Source organism: Schizosaccharomyces osmophilus, chromosome 2, assembly GCF_027921745.1.
Source record: "Schizosaccharomyces osmophilus chromosome 2, complete sequence".
NCBI lineage: Eukaryota > Fungi > Ascomycota > Schizosaccharomycetes > Schizosaccharomycetales > Schizosaccharomycetaceae > Schizosaccharomyces > Schizosaccharomyces osmophilus.
Window position 1 is genome coordinate 543,639 of NC_079239.1, and position 25,583 is coordinate 569,221.

General features: G+C 39.5%; 13 protein-coding genes and 1 non-coding gene across 14 annotated transcripts; 7 read left to right on the forward strand and 7 right to left on the reverse strand.

Moving 5' to 3' along the window:
- Window positions 1-15: 15 nt before the first annotated feature.
- On the forward strand, window positions 16-981 carry rnh201 (ribonuclease H2 complex subunit Rnh201; the record flags this gene model as incomplete). The annotated part of the gene is made up of 1 exon (XM_056181549.1): window positions 16-981. The coding sequence occupies one exon, from the start codon at window positions 16-18 to the stop codon at window positions 979-981; it is 966 nt and encodes a 321-aa protein (XP_056038164.1).
- A 280-nt stretch (window positions 982-1,261) lies between these two features.
- adk1 (adenylate kinase Adk1) lies at window positions 1,262-1,924 on the forward strand (the record flags this gene model as incomplete). The annotated part of the gene is made up of 1 exon (XM_056181550.1): window positions 1,262-1,924. One exon carries the CDS (start codon window positions 1,262-1,264, stop codon window positions 1,922-1,924), a length of 663 nt encoding a protein of 220 aa, XP_056037418.1.
- A 240-nt stretch (window positions 1,925-2,164) lies between these two features.
- pcf11 (mRNA cleavage and polyadenylation factor complex RNA-binding subunit Pcf11) lies at window positions 2,165-4,096 on the reverse strand (the record flags this gene model as incomplete). Its single annotated transcript, XM_056181551.1, has 2 exons — window positions 2,165-3,886; window positions 3,947-4,096. 2 exons carry the CDS (start codon window positions 4,094-4,096, stop codon window positions 2,165-2,167), a joined length of 1,872 nt encoding a protein of 623 aa, XP_056037934.1.
- A 936-nt stretch (window positions 4,097-5,032) lies between these two features.
- On the forward strand, window positions 5,033-6,836 carry mpf1 (meiotic pumilio family RNA-binding protein Mpf1; the record flags this gene model as incomplete). The annotated part of the gene is made up of 3 exons (XM_056181552.1): window positions 5,033-5,770; window positions 5,814-6,347; window positions 6,390-6,836. The coding sequence occupies 3 exons, from the start codon at window positions 5,033-5,035 to the stop codon at window positions 6,834-6,836; spliced, it is 1,719 nt and encodes a 572-aa protein (XP_056038070.1).
- A 143-nt stretch (window positions 6,837-6,979) lies between these two features.
- Window positions 6,980-7,429, reverse strand: chz1 (histone H2A-H2B dimer chaperone Chz1; the record flags this gene model as incomplete). Its single annotated transcript, XM_056181553.1, has 3 exons — window positions 6,980-7,140; window positions 7,216-7,358; window positions 7,401-7,429. 3 exons carry the CDS (start codon window positions 7,427-7,429, stop codon window positions 6,980-6,982), a joined length of 333 nt encoding a protein of 110 aa, XP_056037411.1.
- A 1,039-nt stretch (window positions 7,430-8,468) lies between these two features.
- On the forward strand, window positions 8,469-10,049 carry mug133 (UPF0300 family protein 2; the record flags this gene model as incomplete). The annotated part of the gene is made up of 1 exon (XM_056181554.1): window positions 8,469-10,049. One exon carries the CDS (start codon window positions 8,469-8,471, stop codon window positions 10,047-10,049), a length of 1,581 nt encoding a protein of 526 aa, XP_056037412.1.
- Window positions 10,050-10,810: 761 nt separating this feature from the next.
- On the reverse strand, window positions 10,811-14,308 carry rpc2 (DNA-directed RNA polymerase III complex subunit Rpc2; the record flags this gene model as incomplete). The annotated part of the gene is made up of 1 exon (XM_056181555.1): window positions 10,811-14,308. The coding sequence occupies one exon, from the start codon at window positions 14,306-14,308 to the stop codon at window positions 10,811-10,813; it is 3,498 nt and encodes a 1,165-aa protein (XP_056037409.1).
- Window positions 14,309-14,804: 496 nt separating this feature from the next.
- arg11 (N-acetyl-gamma-glutamyl-phosphate reductase/acetylglutamate kinase) lies at window positions 14,805-17,462 on the reverse strand (the record flags this gene model as incomplete). The annotated part of the gene is made up of 1 exon (XM_056181556.1): window positions 14,805-17,462. The coding sequence occupies one exon, from the start codon at window positions 17,460-17,462 to the stop codon at window positions 14,805-14,807; it is 2,658 nt and encodes an 885-aa protein (XP_056037919.1).
- A 970-nt stretch (window positions 17,463-18,432) lies between these two features.
- On the forward strand, window positions 18,433-19,398 carry arg3 (ornithine carbamoyltransferase Arg3; the record flags this gene model as incomplete). The annotated part of the gene is made up of 1 exon (XM_056181557.1): window positions 18,433-19,398. The coding sequence occupies one exon, from the start codon at window positions 18,433-18,435 to the stop codon at window positions 19,396-19,398; it is 966 nt and encodes a 321-aa protein (XP_056037902.1).
- Window positions 19,399-19,825: 427 nt separating this feature from the next.
- On the reverse strand, window positions 19,826-20,434 carry cmb1 (mitochondrial cytosine-mismatch binding protein 1; the record flags this gene model as incomplete). The annotated part of the gene is made up of 1 exon (XM_056181558.1): window positions 19,826-20,434. The coding sequence occupies one exon, from the start codon at window positions 20,432-20,434 to the stop codon at window positions 19,826-19,828; it is 609 nt and encodes a 202-aa protein (XP_056037913.1).
- Window positions 20,435-20,830: 396 nt separating this feature from the next.
- Window positions 20,831-20,925, reverse strand: SOMG_20128. Its single transcript is given in 2 exon segments — window positions 20,831-20,875; window positions 20,887-20,925. It is a non-coding gene; the product is annotated as a tRNA-Ser (tRNA).
- Window positions 20,926-21,579: 654 nt separating this feature from the next.
- On the forward strand, window positions 21,580-22,167 carry idn1 (gluconokinase; the record flags this gene model as incomplete). The annotated part of the gene is made up of 1 exon (XM_056181559.1): window positions 21,580-22,167. The coding sequence occupies one exon, from the start codon at window positions 21,580-21,582 to the stop codon at window positions 22,165-22,167; it is 588 nt and encodes a 195-aa protein (XP_056038615.1).
- Window positions 22,168-22,546: 379 nt separating this feature from the next.
- On the reverse strand, window positions 22,547-23,539 carry vps26 (retromer complex arrestin related endocytic adaptor ubunit Vps26; the record flags this gene model as incomplete). The annotated part of the gene is made up of 2 exons (XM_056181560.1): window positions 22,547-23,308; window positions 23,396-23,539. 2 exons carry the CDS (start codon window positions 23,537-23,539, stop codon window positions 22,547-22,549), a joined length of 906 nt encoding a protein of 301 aa, XP_056038616.1.
- Window positions 23,540-24,183: 644 nt separating this feature from the next.
- On the forward strand, window positions 24,184-25,161 carry sym1 (mitochondrial Mpv17/PMP22 family protein 2; the record flags this gene model as incomplete). Its single annotated transcript, XM_056181561.1, has 6 exons — window positions 24,184-24,203; window positions 24,256-24,530; window positions 24,598-24,620; window positions 24,678-24,806; window positions 24,886-24,957; window positions 25,018-25,161. The coding sequence occupies 6 exons, from the start codon at window positions 24,184-24,186 to the stop codon at window positions 25,159-25,161; spliced, it is 663 nt and encodes a 220-aa protein (XP_056038048.1).
- Between the last annotated feature and the right edge of the window lie 422 nt (window positions 25,162-25,583).

Here is a 25,583-nt window from a genome sequence, read left to right on the forward strand (position 1 = left end):
GCATTCTCGTGCAAAATGAAAATAAGCGAAGAAACCAATGGTGTAGATTCGCCCAGCAAGGATGAATTTGCCAAAGAAAAAGGATCCAACGCCGCTTTCATCCCTCCTTCTATCGATACTGCAACGCCCGAAAAAAGCAAGTACTTCCATACAACCATTGCTCCTGACGTCCCAAAAGATCAGCCATTTCGCCTAGGGGTAGATGAAGCAGGTCGTGGTCCAGTTTTGGGCCCTATGGTTTATGCCGTTGCGTATTGTCCGGTCGATTTTGATCTGACAAACTTTGGGTTTGCAGATAGTAAGACGTTGACTGCTGTGAAACGCTCCCAGCTTTTGGAGGATATTTGCAACAAAGAGACTGAGCTTGGGCGTCATGTGGGTTGGTCGGTTCAAAGCATTTCTGCCAAAGAGCTAGGTGCTGGAATGCTGCGTCAGTACAACAAATACAATCTTAATTCTCAGGCACATGACACCACCATGAATTTAATACAAAAAGTTTACGATTCAGGTATCCGGATAACGGAGATCTACGTGGACACGGTGGGTCCTCCAGACACATATCAACAGAAACTTCAAGCACGCTTTCCTCAAGCTAAAGTGAAGGTAACTAAGAAAGCAGATTCATTGTTTCCTATCGTTTCTTTGGCTTCTATTTGTGCCAAGGTTACTCGAGATGTTCAACTTGACCTAGTCCGATATCTTTTGCAAACTCAAGATTGGGGTTCTGGCTATTCATCCGACGCCAAAACAACAAAATGGCTACGCTCCTCAGTTCACCCCGTATTTGGATGGAAAGGAGACATTGTGAGGTACTCCTGGCAAACCGCTCGTGATATTCTGGAAGTGGCTTCTTCGAAAACATCATCTCCTTCTTTTATTCATGTTGACTGGCACGAAGAAAAGTCTGCTCCCCTTAATTTTACACCTCGTAAACCAAGTGCAAAAAGCCGTTCGTGGTTTGGGACAGACTTCGCATTCTAACTTTTCACTTACAATTGTTTATATACCCTTCCTTCAAAATTTCTACCGTGTTTAGTTTTTTCCCTTCTCTTTCTTTTGTTATTTAAGCTACTCCCTACTGTACTTCTATTCTACCAAAAATAAATTCCATTCAAATTTGCTTTCGTTTGTTTACATTTTAACGACACGCTTTGCTTCGTTGAATATACCAATACTACATCCGCGAAGTACGGCTTGCAGTTAACCAAACACTCGGTTTCGCAGAAATATATATATATTTCGGCTTTTCTTGTAGTTCATTATGACTGGTATGAGAATCATCCTCGTTGGTCCCCCCGGTGCTGGTAAGGGTACTCAAGCTCCCAACATTCAAATGAAGTATGGCATTGCTCACCTTGCTACTGGCGACATGTTGCGCTCCCAAGTTGCTCGCGGCACTGATCTTGGTAAGGAAGCTAAGCAAATCATGGATCAAGGTGGTCTCGTCAGCGATGATATCGTTGCTGGCATGATTCGCGATGAGTTCTTGAACAACACCGCCTGTAAGAACGGATTTATCCTCGACGGTTTCCCTCGTACCGTTGTTCAAGCTGAAAAGCTCGATGAATTGCTTAAGGATTTGAAGCTCGAATTGAACGCTGTTCTTGAATTGCAAGTCGATGATGAATTGTTGGTCCGTCGTATCACCGGTCGTCTCGTCCATCCTGCTTCTGGCCGTAGCTACCACACTGAATTCAATCCCCCTAAGGTTCCCATGAAGGATGATGTTACTGGCGAGCCTTTGGTTCAACGTTCCGATGACAATGCTGATGCTTTGCGCAAGCGTTTGGTTACTTACCACAGTCAAACCACCCCTGTTGTTGACTACTTCAAAAAGGAGAACAAGTGGCACCGTATTGAAGCTGCTCAAAAACCCGAAGAAGTCTGGCAACAAATTCTTGAAGTCCTTGAAAAGTCTTCTTAAGCGTATAGTTTTCTCAAGCACCTCCTTTGAGTCAGGTTCAATACTTAGAATTTCAGTTTACTTTAAAGAGACATTGTTAGAGCCTTTATGAAGTGAATTACTGCATAGACGTATTCTCCCAATACAACTTCTTTTGGTTTTACAATACAACTTAATAGAACGTAGCTATAAGCCATAAAACAAATATTAAAATTTATTAGGCTATTATCAAAATTGTAAAAGTAAGAGTCATCTAAAAGATCATTCCGTTTCCTGCTTTACCGCTTTGGGAGGTGTCGTGTCAACTGATTCGTCTCTCTCCTTTCGTTTGCCGATAGCTTGGAGGATTCCTTGAACATCTATACCTTGTAAAAGACTTTGAACATCCGCTTGCGGAGGGGCTCCATTTGCGGTCTGTTTCACTGGTTTTTGAGATGATGGCTGCATATGCGAAGTAGCTGCTGAATTGGATGAAATTTTTGCATCCTTTGATTGCTCCAATTCTTGCAAGCATGTGGCATGACATATTCGACCATCCTTTTCGACAGCGTTCATAAATACCCACATCTCGGCCTCTTCGTGCCAGACACTACGGAATTTTTCTTGGCAAACTGGACAAGGTTGAGAAGCAATTATAGGGTCGAGTGGTGTCAACACATATTGTGAAAGTATAGACTCAAGTTGCTTTTGTTTTTGCTCTTCCAGTTCGGCAGCAGTTTCTGTTACCAAATCCTCTTTTTCATCATTCTGAATCCATTCTTCCTCAGTAATAAACCAGCACCTGTTAATGCCGTGCAGACTACTTTCACGGATTCTTTTGTTGATTCTAAAATGCCAATCGAAATGCTGATCCAGTTCTTTTCTGCTTTCAGGATCATTGGCATATCTGCGACCGCAATTTGCACATTGATTGGGAAAAGAATTATATAACAGAGTAGCTAGTTCAGGATGAGGGGTAGATAAAGAGGCTTTCGATAAGTCAATTTCGGAAATAGGAGATGTGAAACTGGACGGAGCGTTGACGGTGGGAGGAGGTGAACCTTTTGGTGATACTAAGCCGGCTGCCTGCAAATTTGCAAACAAAGAATTGATGCTCTCGGACTCTTCTCTGGTTAGATTACTCGCTGGATTACCAGGACCGAACACAGAAGAAGCAGGAGGAGGAGGAGAAACAGAAGCGTTTGGAACCGGAGCACGATATGGGTATGCTGACTGGGGTGGAAGGATAGGTGTAGAAGTATAGCTGGTAGGTGCTAGATTGTGGGAGGCATGAGATAATAGTGGGGGCGTCTGAGTAGCAGGGAAAGTGCTAATAGGTTGTGGGTTTATAAATGGCGAAGCAAGAGGTTGAGGAGAAGGCTTGGGAGTTTCCAAGCTTGTCAGCTGTTTTTTGATTACCAACAGTTGGTCATAAGGGAGACTGGAAGTAGACAAAACCTGCTGCAATTGAGAGAGTATTTCGACGCGCTTTTTCGCTAGACTATCGAAAGGATTCCGCATACATCTGGCCTGTTCGGTAATAATCATGCGAGCAACGTCGGCAAGTAGGTTTTCAAGAGTTAATACCTGGTTGACAGGAGTAGGAATTCCTGAACCCGATATGTCAGCAGGCGTGGAACCTGAATACGTAGAACCATAAGAATTTCGAACATTAGTATTAGGATATGTAGGGTTCGTTGTGGCAGATAAAAGGGGAGTTTGGTGACGCAGGAATGAAGATTTATATTTTAAGAGGGCATTTTCAATCTTTCCAGTTACAGTTGGAGGGAATACAGAATCCGGAGAACTTGAATTGGGGGAACGCTGTTTCCAAGTACCTAGTAATTGATCCAACTTTAACCGTAAAGAAGGCTCAACAACCGTGTAGGCATTCATGAATGTGGTAAAAAGATGACGGCCAAAAAATAATGTGTACGGGTAACCAATATTTTTCGAAATAGAGTCCAAAAGATACAAAGCTGGCAATTTGGATGAGGGAGGGCACTAAGTTCCAGAGTTAGCATATCAGACTCAAAGAGAAAATCATCGTTTTAAAAAGCTCACTTTTTGTATGTGTTTTTCGAGTGCATTCACGACGCTCAAGGCATAAGCTTCATTTTCTTGAGCAACATAGGTCAACGTATGGATTATAGGCTTACTATTAAATGTCAAATCTTCTAAAGCACTCAAATAATCCAATTCAATCAAATCCATTTTTCCAAATAAAATATGTTTGTTCTTTTTTTAGATCTGGGTAATAAGCAATCACTATCTAACAAGAGTGATAATTTATTATTTGTATACTTTATAATAAGTTAAAACTCTGTTTTTTTTTCTTTTTTAATACAAAAAAAAGCAATATTGGAAGAGGAATAAACTATTAAATTTAAGAACACTGGCTACACGATTAAGCAAAATGCAAGAAAAGCAACAAATGAGAACTAGATTACAACGTAAACGGGCGAAAAGTTTGGAGGAATCCTCAATTGCACAGCGCCAAACCCTTTTTCAAATGCAAAACAAGTGAAAGAATATGTGAAGTATAAGATGTTGGTAGCACGCAAAAAAATATATATACTCATATGTAAGGAAATGCGCTTATACCTCCCTAAATAATTTACTGATGACTAAATAAAAGTACACAAATCTAGGAACAAAATGAAGGTATGTAATATAAAGCATGAATTATTGGAAAAATGGGATTCGGATGAAGGAAGGCTTACGATGAAGGAGATAGCAAGTTCAGTACTCACAGGATTTTATTTTACTTACTTGAAAGGACTGGTCTTCTATGAGGATCACTGCTTATTCTTTTCGGTAAAGAAGAGTCAAGGTCTTTAGGCTGAAACGTTTATAAACTTTCGCGGAACTTATTATTAAAATCGGGGAAGCAATATATTTATGGTTTATTCTTGTGATATATGATTTTGCCAAAAGGACCCTGGGAAGAGACGGCGCTCGCCTTTCAATGTTTTTGTTTACGTACCATATAAACAAATGGGTATTAACAACCATGATTCTCCCACATGCTTCCTTGGTTGAGTGTTTTATATTTTGTCATTTAGAACCTAAGAAAGGGAAAGGAATTTTGTTTTCGTTTGTTCTATAAAGACAAAATAAAGCACACAATATATTACTGACTAGCCAAGAATGCCGCAGGGAAAGGAGGATACCAGCGAGTTTGAAGGACTTGGTTATCATCTATCTAACTCTCGAGGAAAAGAAAAGGATATGAGCCAGCTTGCATCCCAGATTGAGTACCTCGAATATTTAGTAAAGGAACAGCAAAAACAAATTGCTTCTTCAGCAATCGAAGTTCAAAAAAAGGGTGATCAAGTGCGAGATTTACAAAAGAAATTAACTTTAGAGAAAAATATTTTTTCTTCGTCAAGCATTTACTCTCCTGAACATCTTTTGCCAAAAAGCTTGTCAGCTGAAATCGAAGGGGTGGTGCCGAAAGGTTGTGAGTCGGGAGATTTTGAATCAGCATCTTCATTTCCATCTGAAAAGTCTCAAAAAGATGGAAGTTATTCTGACTCCAAATTCCAACGCAAGCACTTGATCGCTGGAATGGACCAATCGTTTGACAACCCTCCCAGATTACCACTTGCTCTCAACAAATATAAAGCAAACCTACGACTGAACTCACAGAGTTCATCATCTGCTTTGGTACCCGACCACTCAGTCGACCCTTTTAGTCTTGGTCCTCCTTTCTTGCAACCCTTTACGGCCTCTTCACAGGCATTTTATGGCAGTCAGTCTTTTAAGAAGGGTCCGGAAAATCCAGCACGCCCGTCGGATAATATTTGCAGTAACAAACTTCAAAACAACGACAGTCGTAAAGAGATAGAGATGCCAGAAGTTAGCTCTCAAAATTACAAATGGAAGGTAAGTTCTTACAGCCTATGATCGAGATTTTTAACAATATTAGTCTATCATTGAACAAATCGTCTTCAGAAACGACCAGTCGGCATCCCTATACTTGCAGCAAAAACTGAAATCGGATGACCAAAATATGAAGCATGCCCTTATTCAATGCATACTTCCTTTGTCATACACTCTTATGACAAATAAGTTTGGTAATTTTTTAATACAAAAGTGCCTTGAGCAGTGTGATGAACGACAGCTGGGGGAATTCGCTCAACAGCTGAAAGCCCATATCACCGAGCTTTCAACAAATGCGTTTGGCTCTCACGTTGTTCAAAAGTCTTTTGAAATCTATCCAGAAAGATTTGCAACCTCTTTAATCGATCAATTAATGGAGCAATTGCCAGAGACTTTATTGCAGAGGCACTCATGCCACGTATGGCAGAAGTTTTTGGAGACTAGGAGAAAGTCATGTGCAATAGGGACAATGGATACATTCAATGAAAAACTGACGGGTAACTGGACTCAAATCGCAATGAGCGAAATGGGTAGTTTAGTTGTGCAAACAATTTTTGAAAACTGTAAAGAACAGGAAAAGGTATGACCAAATTGATGTATGATCAAATATTAACAATTGCAGCGACCTTGTCTTGATGAAATTATTGAAAATACTCATTCCATAATTAGTGGGCAATGGGGAAACTGGGTGATTCAACACATCATTGAGCATGGAAGTAAAGATGACCAAGAGACAGTGTTTTTGGATATTCTTCGGAACGTTGAATTTTACAGTACAAATCAATATGCATCGAAAGTGGTTGAACGAGCGTTACGAGTGAACAATAGAACCTTTTTTAATGATTACGTTGCCCTAATCACAGAACCGCAAGATAAATGGGGAAGGATCTTGTTGATGGATATTGCATCTAGCCAATATGGAAACTATATTGTCCAGCATTTGTTACATGCTGCTACACCGTTTCAAAAGCGATTACTAGCAGAGCTTCTCAGAAAGCATATGGTATCTCTTCGAGGATATAAGCATGGGCAAAAGATTGCTCTCTTGGTGGAAAAGACAAAGACATAAAAGATTGGTTTCGTAACACATGATTACTGAAAACAAACAGAATTCTGAATACTTCTCCGACGAAGACTAATCTGTTTAGATTTTTTACGCTTATTTGTCGACCGGGGTATCCAGTTTGTTTGAATATCAAAAGAATGGGAATTTTAAACCTTGCCTTCTTGAGGGGGGACATAATCTTCGTCTTCTTCTTCATTCTCTAAACCATCGTCCTCTTGGAGAGCCTTGGAAAAATCTATCCTTTTATTCCGTGTTCTAGAGGAACAGGTAATGTTGGTGGGATCGATAGCTGTCAAATCCTCTGGTTCTATGATTTTTAAGTTAGCAAAGAAACTCATTGACCCACTAGAGGACATTGTTCTTGCCCTGAATGAAAGCTTACCATCTGCAACTCCTTCTTCATCTTCATCCATTGACGCTTCAGAAGGATCCTCGTCTGACGAACTCAATTCTTCAAAATCACCTTCGTCTTCAACATCTTCGATATCTGGAATAAAGTCTTCTGTGACTCTTCCCTTCCCTTTACTATATTTTGTAAATAAAATTATCGAAGACTTCTGCGCTTACATATCAGCTTTTTCGCTATTTTCTGGCATTTTCGTATACGCGTGTAGGTGTAGTGTGTTTGGAAGGAAGTAATAATACTACGGTAGGGAAGATAAAACTATAGAAAAGTGAATGTTGTGAAAGACTTTTGTATTTGTTTTTCTTTATATTATCATAAAAATAACTAAATTATTATTCCGTGAGATACCCGTACATGCTTTCATTCCTTATTCTTGTTTAACACTTGTAACCAATATCGGGTCTTTTTCAACGGAAAACTCGACTCACCAAGTCAAGCAACCCAAGTAGGAATTCTTTCGTGTAATATCATCATTTGTAGTTCATCTCAAAAGCGTGATCTTACCACTGATTCAAGTTCCAAGCATTCGCTTGTCCCTATTGCTTATGAAACCGAGCAGGAAAAGCAAGCTGCATAATCAAACGTGTGTTGAGTATTTTGTAAAAGCAAGTAGAGAATGCACGACACGCATTGTTCATGACTTGTCATCTTTTCTAGAAGGTGTAAACAAACAATCCATAAGATGTGACATGTCCGCAGGCGTATCGACCCTACGTCCAAGCTAAACGAGGCCTTTTCTTTTCTTCTCTAAATGAATATACTCTTCAATTGAGCATAAATACCAACATGCATTGTATTAATGCATTCGTTAAGAATCGCTATTCTATACCAGACTATTCTGAGTAAATATCGTTAGTAAACAAAACCTATCGCTTTCAAAAAAAAAAAAAAAACAGGATCCTATGGTAAGGATTTGAGATATATATGTAGATATTTTGGTTTCGAGATTCCTTACTTCTTCCGTTTGTTTATTTTTTCCAAGAGGCTTGTTTAAATCGTGTGACAATGAAAGTAATGACACCGTCATATAAATAATAAACAGTATATGTAGGTTTTCCTTTAAAAATAACAATCCGACCTTATTCCACTAAAAAAAAGCTATCAATTTCCTATTTACGAATCTCTCGCTTTCGACGAAAATAAAGCAAGGATTTTGCATCTGGTCATTTTCAAAATTCATAGGCGCAATCGAAAGGACAAACCTGAAGGAACAGTTGTAAACTGACAACATGTTTGAAAGCAAAAGCAAACTTCCTTTTCATCCCTCTAAGGGTAAAGAGAAAGACAGGCAATTTGCTCAGTTATCAGAATATGGTGTATATCCAAAAATAGAGAATATGTCCTTTCATAGATTCAATAAGGAAAATCCCGGTTATTTTAGAGGATTTCAATGTAACGACTCTTCTTGTCCTGCACAAGCTGAAAACTTCAAGCCAGTAACAAATGGCTTTAGCCTTTTCGGAATGGTTAAATCAATATTCATTACCGTAGGCTGTTGTCTTTCAGCTCCATACGATGAGGAGGGATGGGATGAGTTTGTGGACGAATCTGCTGTCTTTAAAGGCCACGAACCAATTTCAACAGAAAATGTCAAATTTCCATCCCTCCCTGTCCACGAAATTCCCTACTTTCAGCTGAACGTTCCACATGATGGCTACCTGGGTCCCCTTAGTTACCAAGGCTGGATTCATCAACTTTCCAAAAATGCTGGTGTACAAGTCAACTGGAAGAAAACTTATTGCACAGTCATGAATCCTTTTTCTAATGGAATGGTATACACCATCCCTCACAATGATGGCAGAATATTATTAGAGTCCTGCTATTGTGAAAAGAACCTGGGCATGTCTACTTCACCAATGATTATGGAGTTTATGCCATACAAGTCGCTTGTAAAGTTTAATTGTTCCAAATTGTTCAATGCCTTTGAAAATTATTATCGAGAACTCGCTGACTTCTTGCTGAGCGGACGTGCACCACTCAATGTTTTAGTCCATCATGTCATGCTCTATCATTACTATCCCACTTTTATGAAGGATGTTTTATGGAAAGCTGTCGAAGTATACTTGGACACTCACTGCATGGAGGAGCGTTACTGCAGAATCCAAGTAGAGGCAGCTAAACGCAAACTAGGTGACATTCGACTGTATTTTGTTTATCCTCGAGATATATACAAATTTTCAAATTCAAAGGAATGGATTACCATCGCCACACGAGGGTTCATTTCTTATATTCAAGCGAGAAAACCTTTATGTTTAGGAAGTATTCCAGTCAGCAATAAGAGGATCTCGGAGCTTCTTTCTTATGCAACCAGTTCAGACTGCATGGCTTGGCTGTCTCTGCTCATCTGTGCCGGATCCAATGGGTCTCGTTTCCCGCTGCACATGTACATCAACACGAAAACACGGATTTTAGAACGTAAAGCGTCAATAACGGACTTTTTATTTTCCGACGAAGACCTGCTTTTCTTCGAAGACAAAGAAACCATCGACGAGTTCAGGCCTATACAACGACAACTTTTGAAAGAACTAACGGATTGTGACACCTATTCTCAGGCTCTGCATAATTCCAGTTTAGCTCGCATCATTGATGCATCCAAACATCGAAGTAAGGGGATTCAATTTTACGACCAAGGAAAGGCTGTCGATGAAACGAAAGAAACTCCAAGCGAACTTGACCCTCAAAAAATCACAAAACAGATGCAGCCCCGTCTTCCTAAATCCCAAACTCGTCGTCTAACTTCTTACAGTAGCAGCATTGCCCAAAAGGGTTATTTGACACCACTGCTTATAACAAGAGTCGTTATTCACTAAACAAACTACCTCACTCACCTTAAACCGAGAATAATTGTCCTTTCCTTTCTTTTGATTTATAGAAAGCATAACTTCTTTCATTACTGTTACAATCAATAACGGCCCTTTGCATACTCTCCACATGAAAAACAACTAAAACGCACTGTCCTTCAGATCACCAAGCATAAAATCTTATATCTGTTCTATTAATTCCTATTTTTGACTCCAATGCCGACCTTGTCAAAGGTTGATATTCCAACAGCATTGAAAATAAATTTCTTAAAAAATTCTTATTTATTTAGTACGTACAATACCACTCATACACAAGAGTGGACTAGATTCAATCTAGTTTAAAATTACCTACTAATTTCGCACACAACCTTTAAATCTCAGAATCGCGTATGGCCTCAATATGGTGGTGATAGAGGGAGGCCATTTCATCAAGGTCCTACACATCCATATACATTTCTATATAAAAAATGTAAACAGAGCGAGAGAGAGCACCTGATTAGGGTGCTCAAACCTTAGTCTCAAACACTCATTCATCATTTGATTTTAGTTGTGTAAAGAATTTAATAGTCGGGATGGGACAAAATTATAGCTTAGTTTAGCAGTCACGGAGACACTATAAGCTTATACTTGCCTTGTTACATAAATAACGATAATCTTATGGAATATTCAAATACAACTTACTATTCAATCAGAATATGTTACAACTATTTTTATTAATCTATGCTTGTAAAAGAAACCCCCAAAAATTACAAAATACCGTTCATACCATTCTAATATTTAAATTCATCTTCCAAAGCTAACCTTGGAACGATGTTCATACTAAGAAGCTCTTGGAATAGCAACTTAGCTGCGTAAGGTATAGTCATTTTAACAACGTTTTTGGTGCTTTGACAACTGTTGCACCAACCTCTATAGCCCAAAAGTCCACATTCACCACAAACATCAACGTCGCAAGCATCCGAGGAAAGCATCAATCTCTCCAAAAGAAGCTGAGAGGCACCGTAGGCAATTAAACAATCACGTTCCATTTCACCCAAACGTAAACCACCATCACGAGAACGTCCTTCAGTTGGTTGTCGCGTCAGCACCGCCCGCGGGCCACGCGCTCGTGCGTGCATTTTATCCAAAACCATGTGTTTTAGTTTTTGATAATAAATAGGCCCAAAGAAAATATACGCTTCTAAAGGTTCTCCGGTAATTCCTGAAGTTAACATGTCTTTACCTGAGTAGTTAAATCCGCGCTCTACTAAAACGCGACTAGCTTCTTCAACCTTTGTTCCGCCAAAACAAGTTCCGTATTCCAAACTACCACGCATTACACCCGCTTTTCCTGCCAGTAATTCAATCATTTTACCGACAGTCATTCGTGAAGGAAAACCATGTGGATTCATAATAATATCAGGACAGACACCCTGATCATTGAAAGGCATGTCCTCTTGTTGAACAATAATGCCACAAACACCCTTTTGGCCGTGACGAGAGGAAAATTTGTCACCAAGTTCTGGTCGTCGAGTTTGTCGCATTAACACTTTAATTAATGTCTGATCAGAGTCCGTAGTAGTAAGCATAACTTTATCGACGTAGGATGGTTCAGGAGCTTTGTAAGTCATCGGAGTGGGTTTAAATCCGGATTCCACCGTTTGAGACTGTCCTAAAGCAATGGAGTTATCCAAAGCGTTGGTGGGAGTCTGCTTATTAACATACACTTGACCATTTTGAACTGGACAGCCAACAGCGGCAAGCCCATCGTCTTCAACAATTTTGTGCTTCCAAATAACCTCTCCAGTTTCCGGATCTCTCAACGGATCACCAATACGATCATGGGTACCGTTTGGATACTTACGAATAAGAACGGAATGCTTGTGAAGAACTTGACAGCGACCAAAACCACGATCCATGGAAGCTTTGTTCATTACCAAAGCATCCTCAATATCATATCCCGAATAACTCATGATGGCAACAGTAGCGTTTTGACCAGCAGGTAACTTGTCATATCCAATTAATTCGATTGTCTTTGTTTTTACCATTGGTTGTTGAGGATAGACCATCAAATACAATAATGTATCAATACGCTGTAACTGATTATAACCAATAGCACCAATAGCTTGTTTACCCATTGCGCATTGATAAGTATTACGAGGAGATTGGTTGTGATGAGGATAAGGAATAAGCCCAGCAACAGCACCAAGTACAGTAAATGGTTCAATTTCCAGGTGAGTCGTTTCCGGTGTGACGTCTCTCTCATATACACAAATTAAGCTGTCGTTTTCTTCATTCACATCAACATATTCAACTAGGCCTTCCTTCAAAAAATCTTCAAATGACCACTTCCCTTCCTTCAAAATTTTGATGTGATCTGAGGTGACCTTAGGGTATCCATTTTGAACAATAATAAGCGGACGGCAAATCCGACCACCATCAGTAGAAATGAAAACGGCTCGTTGATGCGTATTAATAAAGACGCCAACAAAAGGTGAGATTTTTCCAGAACGACGCAGACGTCGAAAAGATGATACAAACAGCGTTGGATATTTTGAAATACCTAGAATCATACCATTCAAATAAACAAGGTATGTACCGCTACTATGTAATTCGCGTCCGGTAACAACGTGAATATCTTCAACACCGAAAGCATAAGCCAAACGAATAATGGGTTCTTCTTCCTCGTCTGTGGTAATATGAGTCATAAGAGCTAAGTTTTTCACTAAGCCACAAGCTTCACCTTCAGGTGTATCTGAGGTACAAAGCATACCATACTGGGAAGGCTGCAAAGAACGGGGCCCTGACACTTTTCTTGTTTTTTCAAACTGACTGGTTATCCGTGTCATCATACCCAAAGCACTAATGAAACTAAGACGTGATAAAACGTGCGTAACGCCAGCACGTTCCATTTTAAAACGCTTAAGGGACCAATTTCCTGTAGATAACGCACGAACCATGCCTTGTGTAATTTGATCGCCATGAACAGATAGTTGGTTATAAGCATCGAACTCTTGCGTTCTGTGAGGTTTTTTCAAAACTTTGTCTATATTTAGCTTCATGTCACTATTGAACTTTTTGAAGAGATCTTCGAAAAGCAAAGCAAGTAATTGACCTGCCAATTCGAGACGTTTATTTCCCACATAATCACGATCATCAACCAAAGAAGGGTCAACCATAGAAATCAAAACACGACGAGTCATAACAGCAATATATACAGCCTTAGGGCGAAAATCCAAGTTGGAAACATTAATATGGGCAAGAACCACAGCAGCAAGGACCTCCAAAGCTTCTTCGTGAGAGGGTAATCGAGCTGCACCAGCACGTCGGTTCACCTTAACACGTGCTCCAATGTATTCCAAAGCTTGTTGAGTGGTGAAAATATTCAGTTTGGCGCACTCTTCAACACTAGGAGCAAACAAATCTTGGTACGATGCTTCATTACCAGCGACCAACTCAAAAATTTCCTGGTCAGATTGCAAGCCCATCGCTTTTAAAACAGCAACGATGGGAATATCATCAGCAATACTGTTGTGCTTCAGGTATAACTTTCCATTTTTATGAACAAGGTAAGTTTTAGACTTTCGTTCGTGCGTAGAAGAAGTTACTGAGGCCTGGAACATTCCCTTTTTAGGTTCAGCTTCCACAATAATACGATTTTTGGATAACTGTTCTTGTACTAAAATAACCTTTTCAGTACCTTTAACGACAAAATAACCACCCGGATCCAAGGGGCATTCGTTCAAGGTGGCCATTTCCGATTCTGTTTTTCCGTGTAAAACACATTTATTGCTTCGTAGCATAATAGGCATTCTTCCGATGGGAACGTTTCTTCTACGAACAACCTGTTTGCCTCTGGTATATTCAACGTCAACGTAAATGTTCGCACCATAAGTCAAATCTCGAAGACGGCATTCGTGGGGACTAATAGAGGCTTGAATGGCATCGGCATCGGTACGTACAGGAGCTCCAACCCGAATATCGAGGTATTTTAAATAAAACCATGGTTCGACATCTGAAGTAACTTTCTGATTTGCTTGGACAATTTTTTTCAAATCAACATCGACAAAGTAATTAAAAGAGTCCAAATGTTGCTTTACAAGACCTTTAATCTTCAAAAATGCTGGTAAAAGATGCCATTTATCTTCAATTGTAGGTACAGGATCTGTAAGTTTTTTCCCTTTATAAACGGGCTCTAGAAGAGCAGAAAAACTTTTATCGCCTTCAATCGGTCCCGTATGTGATTTTGAATCCTTTTTTCCAGGCTCCTGCGACGATTTCAACCCCATTGAATTCTTGTTATTAGTAATGGTGGATGGCAAGACTGCTTCGTCTAGAAGTAAAATCACAAGGGTTTACAAAGTCAACATTTAGAGGAAACAAGACTTACAGAATTAATATTATTGTGTTTTATCTTTCCTAAAAAATGGTGTGAATTTTGTTTATACTTTATAAATGTAGTGATATATTCTTTATACCACAGTGATTAAAACTCAATAAAACATAGTACATATAGCTCAGTTGCATAAAAAGGGGCAGTATTGAGTCATTTTATTTATATATTCTTTTATAAAAGAACAATAACACTCAAATATCAAAAAACAAAGGTCTAAAATAGTTGAAATCAAAACAAAGGAAATAAATTGTAAACTGACAAGAGTTTCTTGAAAGCGGATTATTAGATTTCAGCATTAATGGGGTTGCTAATCAAAATCCTAATTTACAAACCAATTCTGAATCTAATAAGGGAGGGGAATCAAATGTGATCGTTTATAGCTAGGCTATTTAGTCCAATTGAATACCCGCATATTCATCATAACCACAAGCCAAGTTAAGGTTTTGGAGGGCTTGAGTAGCAGCACCCTTAAGCAAATTGTCAATGGTGACTACGATAACAGCTCTCTTGCCTCCAGAATGAACACCAAAGCCACCGACTGAAACATGATTTTTCTGAGAGTTATCTTTCACGAGAGGAACATCACCCTGAACGTTAATCAATGGTTCGTCGGCATAGCGTTCTTGGTAAAGGTTACGCAATTCACGAGAAGTAATAGATTTTCTAAGGGGAATATTGATAGTAAGAGTAATGCCTTGGAACCACTGAGCAACGTGAGGGACGAAAGCGACGGAGTGCTTTAACTGATGAGAAATTTCGCGTTCGTGAATGTGATCAGTCAAGGAATAAGGAATTAAGTTATTAGTCAAAACGTTGAGGTCGTTTTTCGGAGAAGGCTTGGTGCCAGCACCGGAATAACCAGAGACACCGAAAATGGAAGGTTGTCCTTCGATAAGAGACAAGATGGGGGATAAACCAACTTGGGAACCGGTAGCATAACATCCAGGGTTGGAGATGCGCTTGGAGTTACGTAAAGCAATGCGATCGTTTAGTTCTGGAAGACCGTAATTCCAGCTATTTTCGAATCGGTAATCAGCACTAAGATCAACAATCACGCTCTTGCCATTAGCGGAGCTTAAGGCATCAACATAGGGTTTGCAAACGCCATTGGGCAAGGCCATAACCCAAGCGTCAACATCACCTTCTTCTTCCAATCTTTTAACATCATCAACAGAGAGATTTACATAGTTAATTTCCTTCTTGTTGTAACCAGGCAATTTGGTACCCTTGAGCTCACGAGAAGAAACATAAGAAAGCTCAATATGAGGGTGCGTATTAATCAAACTAATTAAATTTTTTCCAGTATGACCACGAGCACCCAAAAGAACAACCTTAGACGGCTTATTAGAGACGGCCTTCAAAGGCTTTTGGAATTGCTGAGCGTCTGCAGAATAAAAGCGCTTAGCAACGTTAGAAATAAAAGGACGAATCATTTTGTTAGAGTTCCAACGGGAAAACGTAGAAAAAGAACGTTTTTGACCTGTGTTGAGGGAATTGGGAGGTGTGGAAGAGTTGGAGGCTACTTTAGGGTCGGCCACGGCAGGGTTTGATGACAAGCAGGCAGAAGCAAAAGGCTGATCAGATTTGATAAATTTAGAGATAATATTTAGATCGTTTTTTCCATACCAAAAGTAATAAAGATTATTGGCAAAAAGGGTACCTTCACTCTTGTCAAAAAACCATTCCAAATTCTTGGTAGATGGATGAAGTCGCCAAACCAAAGAACTAAAATCTGTACGCAAACTAGAAAGTAAACTATCAACGACGTTGTTGAGCCAATTACGGTCATAAGCGCCAAAGGCAGTTAAGACGGGCAATTCAGGATTGGAGACATCAACGACAGCGATGGATTCATTGTAGGAATCACTGTAGACGCGTAGTTTAGCGTTGGCAAGAGAATCCCTGAATTCTTGGATATTAGTATAGCAAGAAGGAAGGGCGTTGTGATGTAAAACCAAATCTTCCAGAGCCTTGGCAGGGAGGGAATCCAAAGAGTCCGTTTGATCAATCTTGAAACCACGGCTAATCATTGTACCAGCACCGGATTCCGTAAAGAGTTCTTTTTGGAGGTCCTTGGTGCTAATGATAGCTACGGAAGAAGTACGAGGAAGGGTATCAAGTAGCTCTTTGATTTCTCTGATTTTAAGTTTGGTACCGTATTTGACCCAAGGTTCTTTCATGAGATCGTCATACTCGCGGTCCAAATAAACGCTGCTGATCTTTTTCTTTGTGACACCATGGATTAAACCGCCCTTTTCGTTCAAATAAACAACCTTCAGGGGTTTCAAAGCGCGAGCTAACTCACCAGCCGTGATATCAGCGTTCACATTCAAGCTTTGTCCAGAAGCTGTTTCAGCCATAGAAGTCAAAATAGGCAAAGTTCCAGCTCGAATACTGTGTTCGATAGGGGCCTTGTTGACATTGACGATTTTACCAACATACTTGTATTTTTCCTTGTCCAGGTACTCGGCTTGGAAAACACCACCCACGATGGGGCGGGCCCGGGTGCCCAAACGCTCCAAAGCTTCCACAAGCTTGGCGTTTTCTTCCAAAAAGACTTTGCGAGCAACAGCCAACGTTTCCTCGTCAGTGATACGAATTCCGTCACTGTATTCGGCTTCAATACCGCGGCTAGCGAGAATTTTATTTAATTGAGGGCCTGCGCCGTGAACAACGATGGGATAGAGACCGACGTGGTTCAAAAAGGCAAGACTTTGTGCGAGCGTGTCCAATTCATCAGTAATAATGGCACCACCGACCTTAATAATGGCGAAGCGCTGGGCTTCGAACGAGGTGAAGTATCTCAAGTACTGCTCAACCTCCCGACGGTTACCGATAGAAGACAAAATACGAACAATAGCATCCCGATCTTGTTGAATGTACTTTGGTGTAGGGACAAACGGCTGCGATTGACCAGTTGCCAAATTGCTTTGATGACGGCGAGAAAGCACAGCAGGACGCAAATGTGCACTTCCCTTTAAAATTTCACGCTTCATCAAGCCCTTGACAGCAGGTGACTTGGCAGCTTGTTGTAGTTGAACAAGCATTGCCGTAATATGTCTTTGGGTGGTGGTGGTTTGCAGAATTGGGTGTTAGATGCTTTTTATTTTGTAACAATATGGCAGAGATGAAATGACGGTGATCATATTATAAGATTTCTATGATGATAAACAGAGGTGGCACTTTGCAAGAGGAAAAGAAAAAGAGAAAAGGAATTTCGAAACTGTTCTATACACAAAAAAAAGAAGTAATTTTGTTTTGTCAAATTTCCTGCTGTGTTGTAGGTAATTATCATTGATCAACAAGGGCTAGCAAGAGCAGAGCAAGGATACAACGTTGAAAGAGTAAAAAAAAAATAAAAAAAATAAAAAAAATAAAAAAGGAGAACAAATAAATAGACAAAAACAGAAGCAATTATATTCTACAATAGGTTCTGTTCCATTTTCTACGAATTCACGTATCTACGAAAAAAAAATCTCAATGTTTGTAAACAAAACCTGAAATTATCAAATCTCGCATCTTATCTCCAAGACAAGAACCTGATCGTTTGTCGTTACAAGAAAGCAAATGAGAAAGGAAGCTGAAAAAATTTCCCGAATCCTCTAATCACTGATGCTATATTGATTACTTGGACGGACTTGATCCGGGAAATTATTTATTTTTACTTCTATATATACAGAATTCATTATATCTCTTCTTTTTCTACTTGTTTTTTTAGCAAATTCAATCAAAACGAAAAATCAAGGTATGCTATAAGCGAAGACGAAAAGTGTTGCAGTAGTGACTTGCTGGATTCATTTCACCTATCACATTCAGTGGAACTCACATCTCGTTGACGTTGCTTTCGCATTTTGGATTTTCTTGTTTTTAACATTTGAAATCAATAGCTCTGCTTTATTTATATTTATATTTATATTTATATTTTTTTGGCTTTTTCATCTCTTAAGCGTTTCTATTTTTGATCTATTCTGGTTGACTATCGTTTAGCAAAAGACAAAAGACAAATCAGTTCCTGTCATGTCGTTTCAAAAGTTTCCCCGTCATTTATTATCCATTCGCGATTTGAGTCGTCAAGAGCTCTTGAAGCTTATTACTCGTTCAGCTGAAATCAAGCATGAATCCAAAAGAAAATTTGCCAATCGGGAAAACTGCCAGCTGAGTGGACTCGAGGGTCAAAATATCGCCATGATATTCAACAAACGCAGTACACGCACTCGTGTCTCTGTCGAAACCGCTGTCGGTACTCTGAGCGGAAACCCCATGTTTTTGGGAAAAGACGACATCCAGCTGGGTGTCAATGAGTCCTTTTATGATACATCCAAGGTGATTTCCAGTATGGTTGCAGGCATCGTTGCCCGTGTCAGTAAGTATTCCGATGTAGCCAACTTGGCCCAACATGCCTCTTGTCCCGTCATCAATGGTCTCTGCGACACCTTCCATCCTTTACAAGCATTGGCCGACCTGCTCACCATTCAAGAGGCCTTTGGCAGTTTTAAAAACTTGAAGCTCGCCTGGATTGGTGACGCTAACAACGTCTTACATGACTTGATGATTGCTTGTGCCAAGGTTGGTATCGACACAAGCATTGCCAATCCAAAGAACGTCGAGATCCGTAGCGACATTCTTGATATGGTCCGTGAAAGCTCCAAAGAATCAAATGCAACGTACGCTATCGGTAGTGACCCTGCAGCAGCAGCTCACAATGCAGACATTGTGGTTACAGACACTTGGATTTCCATGGGTCAAGAGGCTGAACGCCAAGCTCGTCTCAAACAGTTTGCTGGTTTCCAGGTTACGGAGAAGATTATGCAGCTAGCAAAACCTCACTGTAAGTTTATGCATTGCTTGCCCCGTCACCCCGAGGAAGTCTCGGATGGTGTGTTTTACGGACCAAATAGCTTGGTGTTTCAAGAAGCTGAAAACCGAAAATGGACAACCATCGCTGCCTTAGAAGCTTTGATCGTCAATCGTGGTAAAATTTAAACGTTGTCTACTTTTCAATTTGGATCCAACTTTTTTCTCGTTTCGTCATAAGAACTGCTTATATTACCCTTAATTTTTCATGGATGGATGTGTGGAACAACGGGAAGAAAATGTACAATTTATAAATATCATCGTCACGATTTTAGTTTCTACATTTATATGGAAATAAAGAGACACAGTTTTCTAGAGAAAAGAAAGTACACAAAGTAACTACAGAACCAGGAGCTGTTCACCATTACACTTCGTCGAAAAACAAGCTCATACAATAGCAAAGCAATTATCGTAATCAATTCGTAAATATAATACTTGTAATTATTGGGGTGGGGAAAGTAGATTGAAGAAGTAAGTTAAGTCAAGTCCACTGTGAAACAGAAGAAAAAAAACAGGATACCAACGGTTGCCTAGATGTCATGTGTTCTAAGAAGCTTTACTTGACACGAATGCCACTAGCCTTTATAGCTTCGTGGTATTCGTTGAGGGCATCCTTGGCCTTTGCGACGTATTGTTGTTTTTTCTGTTCAGTAAGCTTTTTCCAAGCTTCACTAACCATACGGCTGTTTTCGGTCAAGTAAGGACTGAGGGCAGGGACACCCATCTCTTTACGGAGAGATTCGTTGTTCATAATTTCCAACAAAAAGAGGTTGAAGGCACCGGCAGGACGCTTGGGAAGGTCGGGATGACGAAGCTTTTGCAAGTTGACACCCAAGGGCTTCAACTCTTTCATACGACGACGGTTTTCCTCTCGAATTTGAGCAAGAGAGAACTGACGAAGGTGATCGTTATACTCTTTCTTTTTCGCAGCGTACTCGCTTTCGAACTCTTGCTTGAATTTATTCACCTCTTCAGGGGCCAGCTTGGAGTACACGTCGCGAATTTGATCCCAGCGATCGGTGACACCGCGTTGACCTTTGGTCCTATGCATCAACAAGTTCCATATAGTCTTTACGCGAGGAGGTTGCAGAGTGCGCAGAATTTCTGAATCGGAAAAAGAAACAGTGCTTGTTGAAAACAAACGAAAAGCAGGTTTGATAAACATGGTTTGTTGAGTGTTTTCCTTGAATGGGAAATGTCAAGAAACATTGCAACAAGGTTGCGTAAATAAATCCCAAATTGAGAGAAGCATACAAGAAGGAAACAAGTATAAAATTTTATTAAAAAAAATTATAAAATTCAATGAATTATTTTCTTTTGAGGTTTTATGTATCTTTTGAATAGTTTCATTATTTTCGATCCTTTCCTACTTGTGTTGGGATGGCTTAGAACGTCGTATATAGGGTTTGCAGACTGGAGTGAAGAAGAAAGAGAGAAAGAGAGAGAGAGAAAAATTAAAAGAGGGCAGTAAAACTGCAGAGAAAAATACAAAACCTCACTTCCTTTCTATTTTCTCTTTCCAACTTGATAGAAAAGTTGAAAAAAAATTAAAAATTATTGACGACAACGGCAGGATTCGAACCTGCGCTCCCAGAGGGAATCCGCTGGGCTACTTGATAGCAGGCGAACGCCTTAAAACCACTCGGCCACGTTGTCTTTCTTGGACTGTTGAATCAAAGAGTATTTATATATGAAATTTTTTAGCAACCGCTGTAGGCGATAGATGGTAACGGTAGGTGTAAGGATTCCATTTCAACTTCAATTTCATCATTGTACATTCTTTCCACATCTATTTCACAAGAAATACAATCGACTCCTCCATGATCTATTCACACGCTCTCTTTCTTTCTCTTTGTCACACACACACACACACCTATACAGTCCCTTTGCCTATTTCTCACCCACTCTCACTATCTTATCAAGATCAGATCCCAATGACAGCCGAAGCGGGATCCCAACCTTATTCTCCATAGGCTTTGTTTACATTGCATGCTTCTCCGCAAAAACGACGTAGTCTTACCTATGACATTGTCGCAGGGTTGCTCAGACGTCAAGCGGTTGGTTCCGTTTTCCATTGCTATTCCTTTAAGTTTCCCTTTTACAAGTCAAATACGCAGCTGTTGCTTTTTGTCGACGCAATAGAACAGCAATTTTTCTCCTTTCCAAACACCTCTTGGGATCCTTTATAAACGTTGGTTTTTCTTGATTTCGTTTTCTTCTACTCTCAACTCTTCAACTTGTAAGCAAGTGCCTTTTTATTGAAATATTTATATTGTACTCTTCTTGGAAACCTAGATTTCTTCTAATAGAATGTCGCTGAATCCTCAACATTTAGACAAGAAAGCCGTTTTCTTCATCATCGGTCCTTCTGGTTCAGGGAAAACTACAATGGCCAAGTTTTTGGCGGAAAAGCTTGACTACGATTACATCGAGGGCGATGATTTGCATCCCAAGGCAAACGTCGAGAAAATGGGTGCAGGCCACCCGTTAAACGATGAAGACCGTTGGGGTTGGCTTTATAACTGTGGAGGCGCGTGCGCTTTGCAGTTGGATAGCCCAAACGTGAAAGGAATCGTTATGACTTGCTCGGCTTTGAAGAAGGCCTACAGAGATGTCCTCCGTGAATCTTTAAAGCACCGTCCCGGAAGTGTCCATTTCTTCTACTTGATGGCCTCTAAAGAGGTGTTGGTTGAGAGAACCAAGGCCAGAAAGAATCACTACATGAAATCCGATATGGTAGATAGCCAATTACGCGATATGCAAACTCCCAAGGACGATGAAAAGGACGCCTATACCCTAAACATAGAAAATTCTCCTGAAGTTTCTCAAAAGTGTGCATATGATTTGGTTGAGAAAATCATGAAGGATAAAGACGAGGACATCAAGCACAAAAACTAAAGATCATTCCATAGCTTCACGTTTTATATTTCCATTCTCTATGGCTATTTACTTATTTTTAACTTATTACTTGCTTACTTGTTAGCTTTTTTCTGTACGTAGTTTTTACTACTGAACATGTTGGCTAATTTTTTTTTCCAATTTTTCTCATTTCGTAAAATATGAAACAACATATTCATTAGTATTATCAGGAATCATGATCGTAAAAAAGATTGTAGTCGTGCTTTCATAGATGGTATGGTTTCAAGAGAAAAAGAAAAAAAGAAGAAGGACATCTAATTATTGCTTTCGTCGTCGTCGCTTTTCCTATATATTCTTTTTTTTTTTTTTTTTTTCGTCTTGTCATCGTGCAGTGCTTCGATTGCTCAAGATACAAATTTTATGCAACGATTCCTTGTTCATCTTTCCGCCTCCACAATGTGATTTCCGATTGTTTAAAGTAGCGTCGTTGGTCTTCATCAATGAGAATTAAACTCAAATAGTAGCGCACGTTGAACTTTTTGTTGACATCGCGAAAAGTGGGCGTTAACGAGTACCCATTCAAAAACATGCGCAAAGGAATCGTCTCTCCACGATTTGGATTGCCATCCATCACTTGGAATCGTGTTACCGTTTCACTATTGCTGTACTGATTCGGTGGAGTTCCAATCGTCTCTCGTCGTATTATATTCACTTCCATGCGCTGAACTTTGATTCGAACAAGTATGAAATAAATCTTTCCTATAATCACATCGCGTAAATGATACTTGTTTTTCGTATATTCAAACTCAATGTGCAGACAATCATCAATACCAACGTCCATCTTGATGAGATTACTCGTCTCGGGCTCATTCTCATACCGGTACACCCATAAATCTTTTTCCCGTATTACATCGGCCATTTTTCGTGTCACAGTAACTCTGCAAAAGTAACGCAATTTGACATTTTTTCCAAAGTACGATTCGTATGGCTTTTCCACGTGTTTGAATTCAAACTCGTACATTTGAGCCTGTCGCATTTCTCCAGGAGAAGCAAGCTCTTGCACACTTCTGGTAAACTCGTGGATGTTTCCTTTGTCATACATGTTTTCTATACATCCTACAAACTCAATCTTGATTCCATTGTGATCTAACTTTCTTCCATCCTTCAACCGAATCATAACCTATTCAATAAGCATTCATTAGCAATCGACCAAAACAAATGCAAAAAGCCCTTCAAGTTCACAAAGCCCTCTGCTTATGATACGTACCGCGCCTTTTACAGATTCATCGCTGCCATAGACCGGAGCCTTGTCCTTTCGTCCTTGCTCGAATTCAATATCTACAAAAGAGCGTTCTTCTTCATTATCCAAATGAATATCAACATCAACCGGGCTTTTAAAAAGGTAATCCATCGAGGCAAAGTGCGTTAATGTACGATTTTTCACGTCGTCACAGAAGCTGCAGCAAGAACAGCTAATAGTTTTCTATTCAAAATAAGTAATAAGATTTCTAAAAGAAGAACTTTAAGCAGAAATACCAGCGGAATAAAAGACACAATTTGGCTGCTCGTTTCGTAGGGTTTGTACTTACGTTCAGATTTGCGTGTGGCGTCGAGCTTCACAAAAGACGACACAATACTATAGTGAATTACCGTAAACCGTAAACAAATCCCTGCAATTAGACATAGAATGAAATGCAGAAAAACAAGATGAAAACGAAATAAAATGGAATGTATAAAATTCCAAAAACTTTTAATTGTAATTTTCAAAAGAAATTCTTTTATTTGGAAACTACCACTTCTAAAAAGCTGCTGTAGATTGCTCCAAGCTTCTATTATAACTGACAACGGGTACAAAAAAAAATATAAAAAAAAAAGGAAAAAAGAAAACAGAAAAGCACTGTTTATCAGTTGAGATATAGAAGTAAACGTCTTTGCGTCTTTTGTTTCACGAAAATCAACATTTCGTGTTTACTAGCGCTACGTAATGAACCTTCCATCAAATTACTTACAAAGTACCACTATTCTTGTTCATCAATTGCTGTAGGAATATTGAAAATGTTGATGGAAAAGTCTATGTAAGCATTTCTTTTATTGTTTTGTTGAATTCCAATATACTAATGGGTATAGTTTCTATGGGTTAGCTGCGTGTACATGTTTGCTGTTATTCTTTGTGTACCATTTCAACGCTAAATATGTACTTCATCCCGTCCTTACTTTGGGATTGTTGAATGCGACTTTGGGATCTATATCGGATTTGGTAGCGCAGGCCGTAGACTCTTACAAGTCAATAGAGTTCCAAAAGAAACGTGACATAACGTTGGAAAAATACGGAAACTCAATCCTTTTACCTGCGAAAACGGCTAAACTAGACGCCTACCGGACAGTCCGTTATGCTTTCTATGGTAAGTGCTAATATAAAGCTAAGAGCTTTGGTTGTATGGGAGTCGAGTCAAGCTAATATTTCTGTAGGTTTGTGTCTTACACCAGTCCAGGTAGGTTAAGAAAAATACTTTGGTTACTTCTCTTTGCTGACAGTACTGGAACGTTAGTATTATTGGTTTGCAAGTTTGAAGAACGTGGTACGAGGAGAAAATGAATTTTTCTGCAATCTGTTCCGAGTAGCTATTGATCAGCTGGTATTTGCCCCGATTGGTCTTGGGTCTTTCTTTCTATTTATGGTATGCTTTTCTTCTTTTTTCTATCCTATTCCACTCTGGAAAGCCATCAAATGAATAGGTTTCTAATCATTTGCCATAGGGCATTACCGAATGCAAGTCGACAGAGAAAATTAAGACATTTTTTAAAAGAAACTATTATCCCACTTTAAAGGTAAGGTGTTGTTGAAAACAGCTTTTAGAAGAATTTTTATGAAAATACTAACTACCCTAGGCAAACTACATTTTATGGCCAGCCGCACAGTTTATTAACTTTAACTTTATCCCTTTTGTTTTTCAAGTTATATTTGTGAATGCAATGGCTATGGTCTGGATGACATATCTGAGTTTGAAAAACAGTTCTTCTAGTCTAAGTTAATGTCTCAAAAATTTCTACGAAGTTATGAGGCGAAGCTTATGATAATCATTTACCATACTTAATGCTGAGATATCTTTACATTCTTCGTTCATGTTTTCAAAACGGGATCATACAATCAATGGAGACTCCCTAATACCAACAAAAACGTCGTACCCGTATTTTCTTTCCTGTTCCGGACCTGAGCTTATATTCCTTTAAGGATAAAGATGCACCCCTTAATCTTCTTCGTTCTTTCAATGTTTCTGTCTATGGCTTCACAGTCGACGCTACCTTCATAAAAGAATCATCATTTCGCGAACCTTTACATTCAAGCGTAAGACTTTCGTTGACTGTTGAAGCTTCCTTCTTTCTTTTCTACATCCTTATTTCAAATGCTTTTCTACATTAATATGCAAAATTGCTTTTCACAGTCTTCCCATGTT